Source organism: Sylvia atricapilla, chromosome 13 (assembly GCF_009819655.1).
Source record: "Sylvia atricapilla isolate bSylAtr1 chromosome 13, bSylAtr1.pri, whole genome shotgun sequence".
NCBI lineage: Eukaryota > Metazoa > Chordata > Aves > Passeriformes > Sylviidae > Sylvia > Sylvia atricapilla.
Genome location: NC_089152.1, coordinates 3,924,911 through 3,943,538, shown reverse-complemented (window position 1 = coordinate 3,943,538; position 18,628 = coordinate 3,924,911). Strand labels below are relative to the sequence as shown.

Here is an 18,628-nt window from a genome sequence, read left to right as displayed (position 1 = left end):
AACAACTGGCCTTAGCTGTGGCAATGTTATGGCAGACCTTACCTCTTACATACAGTCTGAGTAAAATTCTACCTGCTTCATACATGAGATTGTAGTTCCACTGTAGGAGTCGGGTTGTTAATCAGTCTCATCTTAGAGCTCTGAGAAGCTTTTTTAGATGCAGAGGCTGCATTCCTGAGAGTGCCTATACACTACCAGAATTTTGTTTCCACCTTCCAGGCTGTTGACCTCCTTCCCATAAACTGATTAGCACGGATTTCATGGAGGGCAGGGAGATTTCCATCTTCCTAGAGAGACAGATGGAAATTTAAGGCTTCATTAATGCAATTGCCAAACTAGATATACAGGTTTCTCATCCACTAACTATTTCTCAGGCTCCAGAGCTGCATATATGTGATTGCGTGCTGTTTCTGTTAGGTGGTTAACACATACAAATCTGACTTTCAAGGCGTTCTATAATCAAAATGAATTTGCAAGAAGGTTGAATTTAAAACAAGAACCGCAAGTTCTAGGTCAACAGCTGGCCTGCTTCTCAACAGCCAGGTTTGTCTGGGACTTGGAAAGGGGCTTAGAAACTTGGAAGTGTAAACAGTCTTTGCCTGTGAAAAACAGTTACAAGGACAGCCATCAAGACCGAGCTGTAGCACCTCAACTACAACACAACACGAACTGAAAAGCAGTATTTGCACAAGAGCTAATGGCTGACTCTATCTGTTCTGAAAGTGTACTGCATACTCAACTTGCTCACTTCCAACTTCTCCTTAATTATTTTAAACATAGATCTATGCAATTGAATAACTATGCCAAAACTCAGACAACACCTAAAAACATCAGCTATCCCAAAAGAGGTAGGAGATGGAAGGACAACTATTCTAAACATTCAGTGTGAGGGTGATGAAAAAGTCAGGGGAAAATGTGGACATTAACTGAACTGCCCAACACTACAATGCTTCCTTGGACATGAAACCCCAAGTTCTGTTCATCTATTTTATTTAAGAACATCAGTAAAACTGAGAGTCTTCCCCCACTCCCCCCCCCCAAAAAAAAAAGAATAGCATTATTACAAATGTTTTACTTCTGTAAATGGTTGATAGGAGGGGAAAAACAGAGCAATCTGACTGCAGTGCATTTAGCCATGAGCAGCTAGAGGAACTAATGAACAGCATCATTATTTTACTGAAGGGGATGAAGTAGGTGCTTTAGATAAATGGCAGCAACTTAAAATGTGTTTCAGAAAATAAATTCACTTTCTCTCCATTTACCTGCTAGCGTGACAAATTAAGAAAGAAGAGTATAAAAACAGTGCAGGAGGGAAAGCAGTGCAAAAGCTAACTGAGGTGATGCAATGGGCCCTTATCCAAACAAGAGCGTGAACAGAGATTCTTGGAAGTCCTCCTAGTCAAACACAAACCCAGAACACTGCACATGCCAGACTCCTCTGGAAATCCACGTGCAGAAGATCCACCTACGCTAAAATCACGTCCCTTACCAAGCACGGGGAGCCTGGCCATTTGGAATCTGACACAATGTTCATTTCAAAGTCCACCAGGTACTGAAAGGCTGAGTTCTGCTGGGCAGAGCAGCTCTTCACCCGCGGCCACAAACACCAGCAGGTCAACTCCTGCTGAAAGGAGACAAGGCGAGAGTGGCTTTGTCACAGAGTTCATCCTCTATGTCCGTGTGCTTCTTGTTCTAGTCACCTCGCCAATAGCAAAGAAAAGCTTTACTGAACACTTTTTAAAAGATGGGTACTATACAGTATATGTATACAGTAACAGATTTGTATGTTATACTTTGTAAACTACTCTGCAGAAATACAAAGCCTTTTATATATTATCTCAACACCAAAACAGTCCAACTAACTATTTTTGTGTGGTCAAGAACCAAGGTGTTTACCGCTCCTTTTGTCCCTGTTAAACCCTGCTGCTCTTGTTAAACCCTGGGTTTTGCTCAGTTTGAGTAAACGACTGCCGATGGTGCCTTTGAAAATGAGTATTTTTATGCAGTGTTGCCAATGCTAATTAATGTCTAAGTACTTGAAATCTACCGAAGCTTCGCCTCATCCACCTGTGCTGAGCCCGCAAACACACACTGCGAACAGGAGTTCGGGGATCATCCTCTCCCCAACATCACCTGCCGAGCCACAGCGGGCAGCAACCACCAGCCCGGCTCTCTCCGGGCGGCCTTGGACTAGCCGAACACGTGGAAAAGTCACCTGTAGGCTGGGAAATGGGAAAAACAAACCCTGCAGCAGCAGCAGCAGCTGCTCCGGGTGCCCGTGTGCGCAGGGCTCGGGCTCTCCGCTCCCTCCGGCGCCGCAGGACCGCGGCCGTGAGGGGCCCGGGCCCGCCGGGGCACGGCCGCAGGCGAGCGGGCAGAGGTTCCCTGGAAAGCCCCGGGTGTCTCCCGGTGTCTCGGCCGCCCGTGGCCACCCCGAGCCGCCTCCTCCCTCTTACCGGCGGCGGCTCTTCCTCCTCCCTCGGCCGCCATCACTTCCTGCGGGGCGGCGCGGGCAGCCCTGAGGGCGGGCGGGCCGGGATGGCGGCTGAGGGCAGCCCTGAGGGCAGCGATGGCGGCTGAGGGCAGCCCTGAGGGCGGGCGGGCCGGGATGGCGGCTGAGGGCAGCCCTGAGGGCGGGCGGGCCGCGATGGCGGCTGAGGGCAGCCCTGAGGGCAGCGATGGCGGCTGAGGGCAGCCCTGAGGGCAGCGATGGCGGCTGAGGGCAGCCCTGAGGGCAGCGATGGCGGCTGAGGGGCAGAGGAGGAGAAGGCGGGGAGCGGAGGGGCCGTGCCGGGCCCGGGAGGGCGGCCGAGGGGCAGGGGATGGAGGAAGGCGGGAAGCGATGGGGACAGTGCTCGGGGAGGCTCGGGGAATGCCCTCAGCCCTCGCCATCGAGGCACGGCCTTGCGACAGGGCCGGCCCACGCTGCGTCTGAACTCACTAAACTCCGACAAAAAAATCCCAAATTATGTATTGAAAGGGCACAGAGCGACAAAGCATAAAGCTGGCGGCGGTTTGTGTTAACGCGGGTGGCGTGAGGCAGAAGGCTTACGAGGGGAAAATAAGTGCGAAAGTAACATTTTTATACCGTTCTGCAGCGAGCGCTGTTAATGTGAAAGAGGCTTTTGGAAAACTTAGGCAGCTGCCTGCCCTTCAGTACCACGAACCATAAAACTGAGGTGCAGGGGCTAAAACCAATACAACAGGTGTCAAAAATAAAAGTAGAATTCAGGAGGTGACTCAGGGCACTCTTCATACCTTCATAGTACTGTCATTCAATTCTATTTAACAGACACAAGTATCAAAGTCATAGAGGTTTAAAGTGCATGGAAGTAACAGTACATTTGCCAAGGAATAAACTCACCTTTGCACTTGGAGCACCCAGGTACACTGCTCGGACCTGGAGACCTGACTCGACAGGGACTCCATTGCCTGTCAGCAGAGCAACCAAAAAAAACCCTGAATGGAACTGCCATTATATTTTTCCATTTACCATTTCTATGGATTTTGTTGTGGAAGAGGCCTCATTCCACAGGGAACAGTGAGCTTTACACTGAAATGTTTGTATCCTCTCCTTTTGTGACATCTCTTTCTATCTACATAAAGACCAGCTTCAGTCTTTCCTGAGGACCATTTATTTTTATTAGAATGGAAAAGAAATATGGAGTGTTAGATCCTGAAATTTCTATTTAAAGTCCCATTATGGTTTAGTGTTAAATAGCATAACAGCTTGATTTCTCCCCCCTCTCATTAAGTGTTGAACAGCTTAGATAAAAATTGGAATATATTAAACACTTCCACTTCACAGTTTAAAACACTGGTCAGTGCCTGCCAACAAGAAGAAATAAAAGAAATATATATGAGTAATAATAAAAGAGATAAAAATTAAAGAGCTGTTTCCAAATGAAAGGCCGTATTCTGTTCTTGCCATCTACTAAAAAGCTACTCAAGCAGTGTGCTGCCAGCTCTGCAGTGTGGTCAGAATGCATTTGCAGAAAATATATTTTTCTCTTACTCAGCAGTTCAAACAATTTTTGAAAGTATGAGACAACTGTGCAGAAAAATATTCAAGGTGATAACCAGGATTTTCATAGTTGAGTTGCTTCCATTTCTTCCCTACCTCAAGCTGAGTGCCGTGCCAATCACACCCGTGTGCAGCAAGAGAAAAAAAATAACCAGTGTTTAGCTGAGTCAGCTGTGTCTGTGACTTGTCCTCAAATAGCAAGGGCTTGGATTCTTAATTATGGATGGCGAGATTAATTTGCACAGACCTCAAATATCCAGTGACCCTCAAATCCATTGTTTTGGGCACAGATACGCATGGGAGTGCTAATATTAAAGCTACAATCAGACTTTGTTCTGGGTTGAGCTGCCTCCTATCCCATATATCCATCCCATATCTTGGATATGTTGTTATGTCTCGCAGCTGAATCCCGCCCTCTTGGGCAGGAGCCTGCAGTTCCTGCCTCCTTTTGGCTGCTTGGCTGCTTTTCGGCTCTTGCTTCAGCTGGCTCAGCTGCTTTTGCCTTCTTCGCTTCGCTTTGCCTCGCTCTGCTCTCCGGCTGCCCCTGCCGCCGTTTTTCTTCCCCCCGCTGCTTCTGTTTGTTTTTTTTCTCCTCCTTTCTTTCTCTCCCCCCCCCCCCCCCCCCCCAAGGTTTGAACCGGCTCCGGACCTGACCTGACCTGACAAGTTGGAGAAGACCCGGGCCAGACAGAGACGCGTCAGCACCCTCCCCATCGACACAGTAACCCGTCCTTTCCCACTATTCGGTGTTGGGGAGTGTATTTTTGTCAATAAACCGGTTTTTCCACTTTCCTCCGAGGTATTTTCCTTCCCGAACCCAGGGCTGGGGGGCGGAAGGGGTGGTGGAGGTTTGGTTTAGGGGACTCCTTTTGGAGGTTCTTCCCTAATTTACTCCAAACCAGGACAGACTTCAACAAAAAACTTCAAGAGTGGCTTCAACTTTAGCTGAAGAAATGTTAGAGGAAAGAAAAAAACTTTCATTTCTGAATAACTTCTGAATAAGGCCTAAATCATATTTTTCTATTCTTGTTTTTAGTGTGTGGCACAACTGCAATAAATGTATTATTCTCCTAAGTATACTACCATGCACAAAAAACTTGGGAACATGAGCAATCAAATCAGTGCAAAAATTAATTTCAGTGATCTCTGTCAAATCTGGTTTATTTAAACCACTAGCATTCCCTCCCACACTTGCACAAGCATTTACCAACACTGGAAAGGTCTCAGAATCTTTACTTCCAATTCAGCAAATATCTGCTTATGAAAAGGGACTAAATTAACTACTGAAGACAATTCTTCTGCCGCCCTCCAAAATTCTGTCAGCTTCTTCATAAAGGCTTAGTGAATTAATCTTTGCTACTCTGTTTTGTTAGGGGTTTTTTTGCTCCCTTTTGCCAGCTGTAAAAACTTTAAAAAGTAGTACTACATTTCAAACAGATCATATCAGTTTTTTAAGAGTGCATGGAACTAATAGACTTACATCTCCCCTCTGGAAGAGTATCTAATGAAATACCTAATATTTTACAGCATTCAAGCAATACCATTCATATATATATATATATATATATGTAAAGCAGCTCTCATGTCTCAAAGAAAATAGAAAGTCTCACTCTAGAAATTAATTAAGCAACGACAGACCTTAAATCTTGCCTTATTCCTTACAAATTCTTTGTTCATTAGACCATCCTGTACTTACATCTTTTCCTAAAAAAACACCCAGCACAAATCAAAAATAACTATGAGAAGAGTGGTATGTCATCGCCCTGTTCAGAATCATAGGAAATGTCTTAATGACTGGTCAAGCAGAAAAATAAAAATTAAAAAAAAAAATCTGGATTGACATAGGAGTATGAAGGACTGTAGGATTTTAAAAGTAATTCAATGCTGCCAGTGGCAGATTTCACCTTATTTAAAGCTGCAGAAAGCTCTGTTTCCTGTGTTAGAAGCTCCTTCAGCCCTAGCAGCTAGCAAAAGTTAATTCTGCAAGTTGTGTTAGGAGAAGAAATGGATGGTGGAATCAGAGTCTTTTAAATAAGGAGAATCCACACTTTTTTTTTGCGTCTCAGCACAGGACGATTTAAATGACAGACACAGGTCATAGCTCCAAACCTCATTCAGCCACCACCCAACCCAAGGGATTTCTTCAGAGATTTTTCTTTTTTTTCCTTAAAGTCTCACAATTACCAGCTCTCTTGAGATAATATAGTGGCTTTCTATTCTTAGCTTATTTCTCCCCTCCCTCTCTCTCTCTCTCTCTCTCACACACACACACACACACACACACTTCCTACTCAAAACAAGACCCAGTGAAACCCTCTGCCCACATAGCTATAATTCCCAAGAGAACTTGCATATGCTTTTGTTTTGGGCAGTGACAATGTGCATATGTTTTGATTTCAGGCCCCCCCCATTGGCTCTCAGGCTCCACTTTAATGAAGACAGACCAGCTATTAAACTCACCAGTTTCAGCAAGCTATAACCCAGCTTCTAGAGTTCCTCTGACCTTGCAAGTTGGAGTGAGATTTTCTAACATGTTGCCTGTTAAAGGATATTACCAAGTAAATGTTTTGGGTTAGCAGATACACACATTTTCCTGTTGGTGTTTGGTTTGAAAAGTGTGCAGTGCTTGGACTCTTTCATAACAAGCCTGAGATAAAGATCAGGAGTAGTAAATCAGATAAATGCTGGGAAGAGGAACAGCAGAGTTACCCCTGAGCTTAAGTTAGTAAGAAAAAGCCCAAGAATAGTGGAAATGGACAGATAAGTTTTTGTAGTTGTCATTCCTCACCATTAAAGTGAATTACAACTGCTAAAAACAGAAGACCCACAGAGATATAATAAAACTGATTCAATTAATTTTCTGTTTACTTGTACATAAACAAGTGATGAAAAATATTGCTGGCTATTTTCCAAGACATTTCTTTAAGCTTTTCCTCTTCTTCCTAAATACTCCATGCCAGGGAAAGGAACAAGTTTGGGGCAGTCCCAGTCAGCCAGTCTAATATCTTTAATAGAGACGTAATCATTTTTGCTTTAAAAGTTACATGAGTCACAAATCATCCCTGTCATGTGAAGCCAGACTCATCACACTTGGAAGAAAAAAGGTGCCCCAAATGAAGTTAGCCACAGATACCTGAATTATAATACTGTTTGGAACTGAAAGACAACAAAATTCCACCTTCTGGAGCAGAGATTTCATGGATTCAAAGTCCAACACTGTGGTGGTGACTGGTAAGATTTTGATTTTATTCTTTGAGCCAGAGATGGTATGCACGTATGCTTGATGTTTGTCATAAACAGTTTCCTGGAGGGAAAAAGAGTAGCAAATGGTCATAGTAACATTTCCAAATGGAAAATAGCTTGCTGTGCCTTCCTAAGAAAAATCAGATGCATGTCAGAGGAAACAGACTGCAGTCTTGCCCTCTTTAACTGCCATCCAGTTTGGTTTGTTGTTCATTCTCTCCATGTTTTAATCTTTGTTGACATCCTCTCTGATCCAAACCACATAGCTCAAGGCAGTGCAGGCTACTATTAGATAAAGCTTACCCAAAAGACGCTCTGAAGCAAGAAAACCAGGTTGCATCACAATGTCATAGAGTCAGTGTCCAGAATTAGAGCAGCACATGGCAACTTTCAGGGGCTCAGTTTCATGGCAAGGTAAGGGAGTTTTAAACAGGAGATGCTGCCTCATCACTGCTAAACTAAACCATTCCATTTAAATATACCAAAGGAACATGCCCCAACATGCAGCACAAGGGACCAAATTTGGAGTTTCTCTTGCTGGCTCCAACTACTGCAGCATCAGAGAGGCAGAACCACCAGCTCAGAGAGTGCTGAGCTTTAAAAGGTTAAAGCTCCTAAGGAATGCTGCTGCTCGCTGTTCCTCTTGTTGCCACTGGCTCATCTAAGGGCAATCATTACACATATCTTGACATGTGAGTTGCTGGATAATTTTCCACTGCAGGTCATCTGAGGACATAGGAACGAGGGTGAAGCTACATCAAAGAGATTTGCATCTTGCTGTTTTCAATTAAACACTTCTTTTTTTTTTTTTTTTTTTTTTTTTTTAATAGCTGCAAGATGGGCAGAACTAGTCTGGCTTGCTCCAGAAGTTAACTGCAGATGAGCTGGATGGGAGTGCAGGAAAGGGCAAGAGATATTTGCTATCCTCCTAAAAGGCTGACAGTCTGGTTCTCTCCTATGATATTTATGGCACATACCCTTGTTGGGAACTCTTCTTAGCACCCTCTTAGTTTTTTTCCTCTCTTTAGATCACCATTTATGTCCAGAAATCTCCTTGGTCAAAAAGCTTTAGACTAGTTAAGACACACGTGCATCTTTAATCTACTACAGAGATTATCACAGCATGTCTCTGTCACATTTTCACCTGCTCAGAATATAAACCTGCTGGCAGGGAGCCCAGTTTATTATATGGAGCCCAGTGACACTCAGCCAGTTACCTCTCCACATTGCTGCAGGTATTGCAGTAAAACTCTCGTACATTTTAGTCATTTTTCATAGCAATTTTATCCTAAGCAGTTTCTTATGGCTACCACTGACACAAGTGTTTCATTGTGAGCTACTTAATAACTTTATTATAATTCTGCAGTTCTGGGCACACAGGTACAGAAGCTTGTGCAACTACAGCTCCAAAATGGAGTAGGTGCCACCTGAATTTTGCTCTCAAAGCAGAGTGGGACTAATGAGGTTTTATCTTTCCTGGAAATGTGAAATGAGCATCATTTTCTTTGTTCCCTCCCCATAGGAGGAACTCAAACCTGGAGAAAATATTGTCAAAAATACAAGCTTTTCATAACATTAAAGAGAAAAGATGGAGCAATCATGAAATAAATATTAACAAATTAAGAAATGCTTAAAGTCTAGCACTAATTAAGCTGTCACAAGCCTGCATTTAGGCTTAATTGCCTCCACATACAAGTAGCTTTCACTGTGCAAAATGGCAATCATCTGCTGTCAAGTATTTACTTGTCCATTTAAGGATTTTAAATATTTAAGAGTTATAGCATTAAAACCATTTCACAAAGTAATTTTCCTGACAGCCAGGATCTAGGACTTGGCAACACCCTGGATTGAGAACATTAATTGAGATTAATAAAGATAGTGGGAGTTTTCCATCAAACTTTCTAATGACAAAATGCCCATCTGCTCAAAATTAGGTCTTTTCCCTTTTTTATTAAAAAAAAAAATCCTTTCACAAAAAAAGATGCATAGAATTCAATGTAATACTTTGGAGTGAAAGTGTTCTTTCCCCTTTTCTCCTCTCTTTTCCTGGGGAAAATAGTGAAATAAGACATTTTTCCCAGCATCACAAAAAAAAGCACATTTTCCTGGATATAAAGCTATAAGTTTTCATTGCTTGTGATTAAAATAAATCACAAATTAAATAAATTTTACTTTTTCAAACATTTTCATTAAATATGCACATCTTCATCTTCATGAGCTTTAACAATAAGAATGATACATTAACTGTGACCCAGGAGTATTTATTACCATAACTTTTAGTAGTGGTATTTTAGTGGATGATGATCCTTCCCCAAAATCATCATTTACATGGTCTGTCCTATTGGTTCCACTACATTTAACCAGCTCTCTGATAAGAAAGCCTTGACATGAATGAAGATTGCAGGATTAGTTCTTTTATCAGTGAATATACAAATTGAAAATACTATTCCCTTAAGTGTTATAAAAGCTAAATCCTATCTAAAAAACTCAACCTCCCTAACCAAAAATAGGAAGATAAAGATCAAATCTGTGTGTGCGCACATGTCAGCACCTAATCTGCAGTTGCAGAATAAGCACAGGTTAAAAACATCTCTCATTCTTTTTTTCTTTTCAGGTTTTGGTCCCTTCAGACAATACCTGGTTAATTCTAGCTGGGAAGCAGTGAAGGTAGGCATAAAAAAAAAAAAAAAAAAAAAAAAAAAAGAGGGAGGCATTTTATTTTTTAGACATCCCAACACCAACTGGTTTTAGGCTTTCCATTCCCTTTTCATGACTCATTAAACAGAATTGTGCCTCATGGAGCAGACACCCAACATGGAACAAAGAGGAGGTGTTATTTTACTTGTGTTATTTTTTTTTTGGTGCTATTTAAGCACTTCAAAATATTATTCTTTATTTTAAAAATTTATTTTTACCCAGGGTACCTTCTCTACAACTACTGCATGTGCCACAGGTTATGCCTGTCTTCAGCACACTGATCATCTCTCCTACCACAGTTCATTTTATCCTGTGTGACACAAGTGCAGCCTATTGAGTTCTCACTGCCTGCTTCAGGCACACAGAACCTAAACTCTGCCAGTTCTAAGTGTGAGTTCCCATTTCAGCTTTGGCTTCCACTTTCAAATGACAGTGAAGTCTGCAGTTAAATCGAAAACAAGGTCATTCTGAGGGTTTTTTTCTTCCTCCATACACCTTGACTGGCAGTAAAAAGCCCCTGATGCAGTCTTGAAAATTCCTGCTTGTTTCCTAAATCTGTGTATTAGAACAAATTGAGCTGGGGGGTACAAAGACATGGTTTGCATACCTGGTTTTCAGCATCAACTGATTCATTCTCCCTGACACAGACAACAGCCTTTCCTGGAGTTCAGTTACCTATGAAAGAAAGCTACACAATGAAATCTGAAACTAGTGGGGGAACAGTCAAAGTAGTAAAATTAAATTGAAGCCTCAGTCCAAAATGTGCAAGAAATGACAGATAATACTGGTAAAATGGAAAGCAGGATATGTAAAACAAACCAAGGAGACTGTGTTCTATTATGAAGGCTGAAACAAGTCCATACATTTTTTAATTCTTTTGGACACTGAAATGAGAAATTCAGCTATAGGAAAGTATTAGCAATGACAGAAAGGTGATGGCTCTACAGGACTATAACCATAGTACAAATTTTGGTGACAGCTACTGAATATCTGGTTTGAAAATGAAGTGCATTCAAGCCAAGATGATTGAAAAACAAGGAGCCAGTATGTTTTTCCAAAGACCAAAGCTGTAGCAATTCCACCAAAACATACATCTTTTCTATTCTAGCTTTGTTGGGTGAAGAATGCTGAGTGCAGCTTGGTGTTTGGTAGAATAAATCTATTGCCCCCTCCAAGTCATGAGGGATGTTATCCCTGTAGGCTAACAAAAACAAAAAATACTTCTGTGATACCTTTCCACACTCCAGCCATGACCCAAGGAGACCCATAAATTATCTTAACTCCAACTTGACATGTGCCCTAAACCACAAATATTTGTCAGTTGACAGTGTTCTTGCTCATTGTTTCCTGATTCCTATTTGCTCTAATTTTGGGTGCAAGATCATCGTCTTCTGGCTGAAAATAGAGCATGTTCTTTATCTGCAAGCAAAACAGCCTCAAGTGAGAAGGCACCAATGGGATGAGTTTTCTGTAACAATGCCATGAGCTGGCTACTCCAGGGTGTTACATAACAAAGGCCACAGCATTCCATAGCAAAACAGATGTCAGTCCTTGTGCATGGAGGAGAACAAATCCATTTTCCCTCTGATGTGGCACCCTCTGTGTGGAATTAATTTGTATTCAGACTGGGGATGCTGCTTTGGTGTCCTACTACCTGGAAAAGGTGGTTAATTCAGGCAAGTCAGAGAAACTTGCTGCAAATCTGGAAGTACTTTGGATTTTAAAAGGCTTCTCCACACTAAACAGCAATCTCATAGTATTATTCCATTGGCTTCATTCATAGGAGTAGCCCTTGGATCTTCAGAAATCTTATGCGCATATATTAAAGATAGAAAAATTTAGTGTTTACATCTGGAAGCAATCCTGTCTTGGCTTGGGGTACCTGCATGGATCACTGGAGTGACATAAAACCCTCCTGCCAAGTCTCTTTGCTGTGAACCATGCAAGTGTGCACTCAAATTCATCCTCAGGAACCTGCTGAGCAGCCAGAACAGACCTACTAAATATGACTGGTCAGACTTAATGCCTTTGTAGCATTACCCAGAACTATCCTAATTATTACCCCAAAATGAAGTAGGTGCTTATCAAAAGTCTGGATACCACAGCACCCTCAGTGATGATGTAATGCTAATACGCACAGTCTTAAAAGTTCACATCCCAGAAGGTCCTCATACCAAAAGCATCTGAAACCCTGTAAAAACACATTTAACAGTTCCAGTGTCCTAATTCCAAAGCATAGCCTCACTCTCCGTGCTTTTGAAATGGATCCTTTGCCAAAGAACCATGGCTGCCCTTCTGTGAGCAGTTCTTGCTCACAACTGCTTCCCTAAGCTCCTCCACAAGATGCTGTTGGTGGGATCAGCTGTGCTCCTGAACCTCTCTTAGTGCTGTAGGAGGACCAGAGCTTGATCCAATGAGCACACAGCCCATTCCAATAGCTACATCCCTTCTATGTCCTCACTGGGCACACAGAAAAATATTATTTCTCTTACAAATTCACTATTTACTACTACTGCCTTTTTGGTGAGTAGTCAATTTCCCTTGAAGTCCTCAGGAATCCAATGATAAATGTGAGTAAAACTCTACAAATCCCTATATCTACTGGTTTAAAAAGAGTATTTGTCCTGAATTTCCTGTTTTAGAATATGAAGATAAAATTTCCCAAGAACGTGAGGAATACCCCACTGTTTTTGCATGGACCCAAGTTCTCATCACAGCACAAGACTCACACCAGGCATTCATCAGCATTGCATTCTTCATCCATGCAGTTTTTGTTTCTCAGCAGGTACCCCTCAAGTGTTCAGGGAAAAGGGGATGAAATGGACCCAAAAGCACAGTCAAATCTGTCAATTCAAGGTCATGGAGAAAAGCTTCAGAGCTCTTACAGACACCATCACCAGGCTCAGCATGGTTGTCTAGCACTAGAAAGACAGCTTATCTTTTAGAAACCTGTCTCACTAAGTGTTTCATAACTCACTAAGGTTCTCATAACTTCATTCACCTGAAATAGCCTCATAAAATATGCACAAAAGCTCTGCCAGCAACACTTTTAACTCTGGAAGTGCAGGACATTCTCATTAAAGGAAACCACCACCAGTATTTACTCTGCATTTGCTGACAGATCACACTGAGTTACCACGATGCCTTAGTGCTGCAGCACCACAGGGAACCTTCAGAATCCCAGATCCCTGATTTATTTATTCCATGCTACAGACTGATGGTCCCACCTAATAACTCTTGATCCAGCCCTGTTGCTGTGTCTCCTCCAGAAAGTCCTGCCTGCAGCTTGGCACCCAAATGACCTATCAGGGCACTCCAGCATCAAGGTCAAAGCCCCCAGTTAATAGGGCACGAATGTAAGTTGAGTGACAGCATTCATAGTAATTAAACTGTTAGTGCAAAGAACAGGTCACATTTCCAACTGCTTCTGGGAACTATGTCTGCTATCGGGAGATGAGGATCAGATCTCCCAGGGGAGTTTTTCATCCTGCCACTGACCATGTGGTCTTTGGGAATCTGTCATTTAATCTGTTTCTCTCTCTCTCTCTCTCTCTGCTTTAGTTTCATCATCTGTGAAACTAAGAAATTGCTATTTAGTGCCTTCATTTCTGTTTTGGAACTTTCTTACATCCCTGAATTTTTAAGAAGGTTATCTACAGGATTAGAAAAAAACTCAACATCTTAAAACAACCAAAAACCCAAACCAAATACATAAACAAAACCTCCCTAACCAGCCACACAAAAACACTTTGTTTGCAAAGTACTTGCAGTCTGGCTCGGGCAACTGAAACCTTCTGGTTTCCTTTCTGCACCAACACAAGCAGGTCACAAGATTAACACAACCACCTTCCCAGCAACCCAAATCAGTGAGAACTCAGGCAAAATCAGTGATGTTTTCCAGAGTTTTCTAGAAGTTCAAGCTATTTCCAACACACAGCACCAACCTGAGCACAGTGCTGTGCAAATCATTTCTCTTTGGACCAGAACACCAGTGGACCAGGACTGTGGCCACAACTCACAACAGCTCAAGGCCAGCAGCGGATAACTGCTGGATTTCTTCTCCCTTCTAGAAGAATTTCCCCAAAAAGAATCTTCATGTTTTCTTTTGAACCACTTTTCCCACAAAACAGTCCTCCAAAACTTTTCTCCTCCTTTGACATTTCCTTTCCTGTTTCAACTACAAAAGACAGGCACTTGTTTACTGAATTCACTCACCGGTGTGAGCTCTAGTTTTCATGTTCAGTTACCCTCCTCCAACAATCTTCAGTCTCCCACCTTAAATGCAAATTTGGTTCTGGTTAAGGCTGAGACAAGGAGCAACATTTTTTTACTTTGCTCCATGTTTCCACAACATCTGGTCTAATGGGTGCAAGCCCATGGCTGGGATTGTTAGACAACACAGTAATACACATTATTGACAACACGCTGAAATTGATTAGCACATGGAGAACCATCTTCCTTTGACACAAGTTCTCAGCCATTTGCTATTGGCCAGCTTCAGTTTGGTCCTGCACAAAAGTCTGTGTGCTTCTGGCATGGCAACTGGTGACAGCAGAATGGCTCAGCCCAGAGAGCAAGAGAGGAGAACAGCATTACAGCTGCCTTTGGGTATCCACATTCTGCACCAAAGTTAGGGGTAGTTGAGTCCTCTAAGCCTTAGAGTTTAAAAGAAAGAATCTCATTAAATGTAAAAATTAAAAATGCTTTGGGAAAAAGAAATGCTAATTGTGAACCATCTGGGGTTTTCTTGTGTGGAGGCTCAGGCACAGTACAGCATTCTTCAGTGAGATGATGCAATGGGCTCTCAAAGACTGTCAGTGCCCACAGGAAAAAAAGGCTGGCACTGTTCTCCAAATGTGTTTACTTCCCTGCAGGCATTGTTTCCTTGCTTGTGTCAAATAGTTTATTGAGCACAGCTAATCAATGCTTCCGCTGACAAGAAAATTGGAACAGTTTATATAGGAAGTGAGTGTTCAAGGGCAGATTTCCCAGAACTGGATATCCTGAGTGAGAAACAAAAACCTGAGAAGACAATTACACTGAATACAGTTACAGGTCTCTTGGGCTAATTAGATACCTCCACTTCTGCCTGTGTCCCCTTAAAAACTTAACCTGTGCAATCCTTTTGTAGTGGTTTACTCAAATGGAACAGGGATTTTCAACCATCATTCTACTTTTCTGGGACAAAGCTTTCCACCTCACACAAATTCCTTCTGCATTCTGCCACTGCAGCTGCTTACCTTCTGCTGAGGCCTATGCCTTGTTTGTTAGCCCTGTTCCAGTGACAAAATCACTTCAAGTCACTTCCAAGTAACATTTATTCTCCAAACCATCTTCCAATCAGCTGGGCAACCTGCTGCTTTGAAGGGTGCCTTTGTTCCATTCATCTCAATCCTGGGCATAACCTTTTCTTTGGGAAAATTGGTCCTGTGTGGAAATTCAACTGTACATAATTAACAGAGAAGTAACATCTCAGTGACATTTCCTTTTACTAGAGAAACATTCTAGACCAAAAAATAAATTAAACTCATTCTAAATGTAGATTCCTCGTTGTCGACAGTGACCTTCAGCACAGCTTACCTGAACCTGGTCAAGCCAGCAGATCTCGTGCCCCTGGAGTGAAAAAGTCATGCTTAAAGTGAATTCTCCTTGGTTTTGTCTCTTTTTCAGAGAAACATCTCTTACCTACAGCAAGGCCTGTTTAGATGCTCTCAAGGGTGATGCTTTCAGCTTCTCTGAGAGATGCTGTCTCATGGTTCCCCAGGGATCAGTCCCAAAGCAATAACCTCTCCTACCCACTGGAGACTGAGCATCTCCTTGGAAAACACGATGGCTCCACGCGGGCAGACAGGACATTAGCAAACTGTTGAGCACATTTTAGCCTCTGCCAGTTAATAGAGAGGGAGCAACCACAAAACAAATCTCACTGCAGACCAGTGTTCAGGAACCATAGGCTAAGATGTTGCTCTTTCAGGTGTTTTCTCAGTTGAATCAGCCCAGTTTCCTTATCACAGTCAGAAACCCAGTGCTCCTTCAAGTCCTCAGTGAACTGAGCAGTGGCATTTTTGTAAATACAGGAGCTGTCCAAGAGAGGCCTTGGTGAAAACATCGATCTCAGGATCATGCAGCTGCCAGTGGTTTACCAAAAAGCAAAGGAGCAAGTCTGCAAGATATGGACAACTCTTCAGCCACTGGTGGGTAATGATGAAGTTACACAATTTCCTCCCCTTCCCTGAAAACAATGAAAAAATCTCCAAGAGAGTTATTGCAAAACATCTAACAACTCTGGAAAGTGACTAATGATACTGTGATCAAGGTTCCAAGCTGAAATTCAGAGCACACATTAATTAGCATGCCGGTTTAACCCCATGACAGTTAAACAGCATAACTGATGCTGAACAAAGGAAAGGAAAAATAACTACCATAAACTGCAAAAAAGGTACTGCAGCTCTGCAGTCCTGACTAGACACAACAATAACTACAGCCTTATTTGGTTCTCATTTATAATCCCTTATCAAAGTTTTCTTTAGACATGAGCAGGACTCCCCACCTTGAAGCCAGTTAATTCACATAACGCTTGGCACTTTTGCATCACATGTTTTTAAAAAACAGGTCTCATTTTTAATTTCCTGTTATTCACTCTGGTGGGAAAAACCAGCTTACAGTTCACGTTGGGCTGGCTTCATCCGCCACAGCGCTCATCATCCTGGAGCAGTGTGGGAAGAACAAAGGCTACCAGGAGAGGGATGCTTGTGGTTTCCACCCAGAAGGTGCCTGCTGCGTGCTAGACGGCCCAGAAAAGATTGAATCTGCAATTAATATGAAGGCTCTCTGGAAAAACATCTCAGTGGAAGGGATTGATATCATCCTTTCCAGAGACGCGGGAAGGTAAATGCCGCCTATCAGGGGCTCACAGAAACAACTCATTTAACCTTGGGGAATCTTTGCCATGGCATCTTCTCCAACATAAATCACTCTGAAGCCAAGTCTTCGGAGGGGCACAAGTATGAAATTGGGATAAATTTAAGTTTTATGTAAAGCAGCCTCCATGAAAAAGTACAGCCAGTAGATATTTTTCCATAGATTTGTAAATTCCAAAAGAAACAAGTTCCAACGTAGTACGCCCTGTGATGAGCAACTCCAGTAAACCTCAGCTATTAAGAGAGTCTGAAAGCAATACTGACTAGTAGTAGATTTTAATCTATTTTTCTCAACTGGGAGGGATACAAAATGTAAATAGATATAATGGAGAGCAGCAATTACAGGTACTGTTAGAACCAGGCCTGTGATCTCATTATGTGTTCCAGTAGCATTGAAGCCATTTTCTACTATTCTAGTCTTCACTGGAAAGGAAAACAAAACAGTAATTTTTATTTTAAATAAAAATCAGCTAATATTGGCCCTTAAATTCAAGATTTGCACCTGAATTTTAAAAGGTGGAATGATAAGAAAAAACCCTTCAGACAGGGAGACTTTATGACTTAGACAAAAACTGTGTTACATGGTTGCAATTTCCAGCAGGGTGTGTAACCTTTCCCACCCCACAAGAATGCCTGTCTTGTCATTTTTTTTATATTTTATTTAAAGTTCTTTGTGGGTGGGTGTCTAAGAAACCAAACCATCAGATAAGCAACATTTGTTTCTCCAAGTTGGTTTATTTCAGCATTTCCTTTATTCACGAAACAAATATGTTCTCAATAATCTCATAAACCAGATCTGGTTTGGCTACTTAGAATATTTAAATTTAATCAAGTTTTACTGAGCTTTAATTCAGGTTTCTGGTTTTGTTTTGTTCTCAATATTGCAGGTACATCTGTGATTACACCTACTACACTTCTCTGTATTATGGCAATGGAAGAGCTGCTTTCATCCATGTCCCTCCATTATCTGAGTCGGTAACAGCAGAATTTCTAGGAAAAGCATTACAGACCATTATCTTAGCAATGTTAGAACAGTGTGGGGAACAAAGAGAGATGGATCATAGAGGGGGAAAATGATGATTTCTTAGAATGTAATTCCTTACTTCTTAAATGAAGCAGATCTAAAGATTATTTAAAACCCACATACAAACAATTTTATAGCCCATGTTATTTTCAGTGAAATTTCCTTCCAAAACCCAGCCAACCATTTGCATCTCTTAGAAAAGGTTTGAGGGGGGGGAAGAAAACCCCAAATGATTGGCGGCTCATATTGCTAACAATAAAGTTGTTCAGTTTTCAGAAAGTGTGAAACTGGATTGAAAACATTTTAGATGCTTACTCCTGGCTCTGTTGGTTAGAAAGACATCGGCAAAGGCTGTAAGGATGCTCACAGCTTTAAGGACTCAGCATGGAATAGATGTGACACAGATCCTCCTCAGCCCTTCTGAGTCCAGAGTTCAGCCCACAAAAAACATGGGTATGGGAGAAATCAAAACACAACTTGGAGATTCTGGTACGTGAAGTTCTACAATTCTCTTTTACTGACCTGCTGTAGATGCTGCTTTCCACATCAGCAACGGGCTCTGACCCAGAGTGACTTCAGAGTACAGAGAAAACAAAACCAGCACTCTCTAATGTTCTTGGTAACTTGAGTTGCAACCCAAAACTGCCCCTTTCCCCAAACTCTTCAGTGCCTGTCCCAAGGGAAAAGCCCATAGTCCTTCCACAGAGCACAGCCCAAAGG

The 18,628-nt window shown here is 42.2% G+C and overlaps 2 protein-coding genes across 3 annotated transcripts in view; one reads left to right on the top strand and one right to left on the bottom strand.

Annotated features, from left to right (window-relative positions):
* Positions 1–2,530, bottom strand: part of LOC136366953 (protein FAM169B-like) — a 36,275-nt gene extending 33,745 nt beyond the window's left edge. For both annotated transcript variants that reach the window (XM_066328271.1, XM_066328272.1), the window contains exon 1: positions 2,457–2,530. In XM_066328271.1, coding sequence (XP_066184368.1) covers positions 2,457–2,490 — 34 coding nt within the window. In that variant the 5' untranslated portion in view covers positions 2,491–2,530. The remainder of the gene's footprint in view (positions 1–2,456) is intronic.
* Positions 2,531–2,740: 210 nt separating this feature from the next.
* PGPEP1L (pyroglutamyl-peptidase I like) lies at positions 2,741–18,120 on the top strand. Its single transcript, XM_066328065.1, has 6 exons — positions 2,741–2,832; positions 7,188–7,255; positions 9,882–9,934; positions 16,042–16,158; positions 16,623–16,852; positions 17,772–18,120. Exons 1-6 carry the CDS (start codon positions 2,741–2,743, stop codon positions 17,959–17,961), a joined length of 750 nt encoding a protein of 249 aa, XP_066184162.1. The 3' UTR covers positions 17,962–18,120.
* The last annotated feature ends 508 nt before the right edge of the window (positions 18,121–18,628 follow it).

Coding starts and splice junctions, on each gene's coding strand:
- PGPEP1L (XM_066328065.1), top strand. CDS start 2,741: ATGGCGGCTGAGGGGCAGAGGAGGAGAAGGCGGGGAGCGGAGGGGCCG. Junction 16,159..16,622: donor GGACAACTCTTCAGCCACTG/GTGGGTAATGAT, acceptor GGGAAAAACCAG/CTTACAGTTCACGTTGGGCT. Junction 16,853..17,771: donor CTTTCCAGAGACGCGGGAAG/GTAAATGCCGCC, acceptor TCAATATTGCAG/GTACATCTGTGATTACACCT.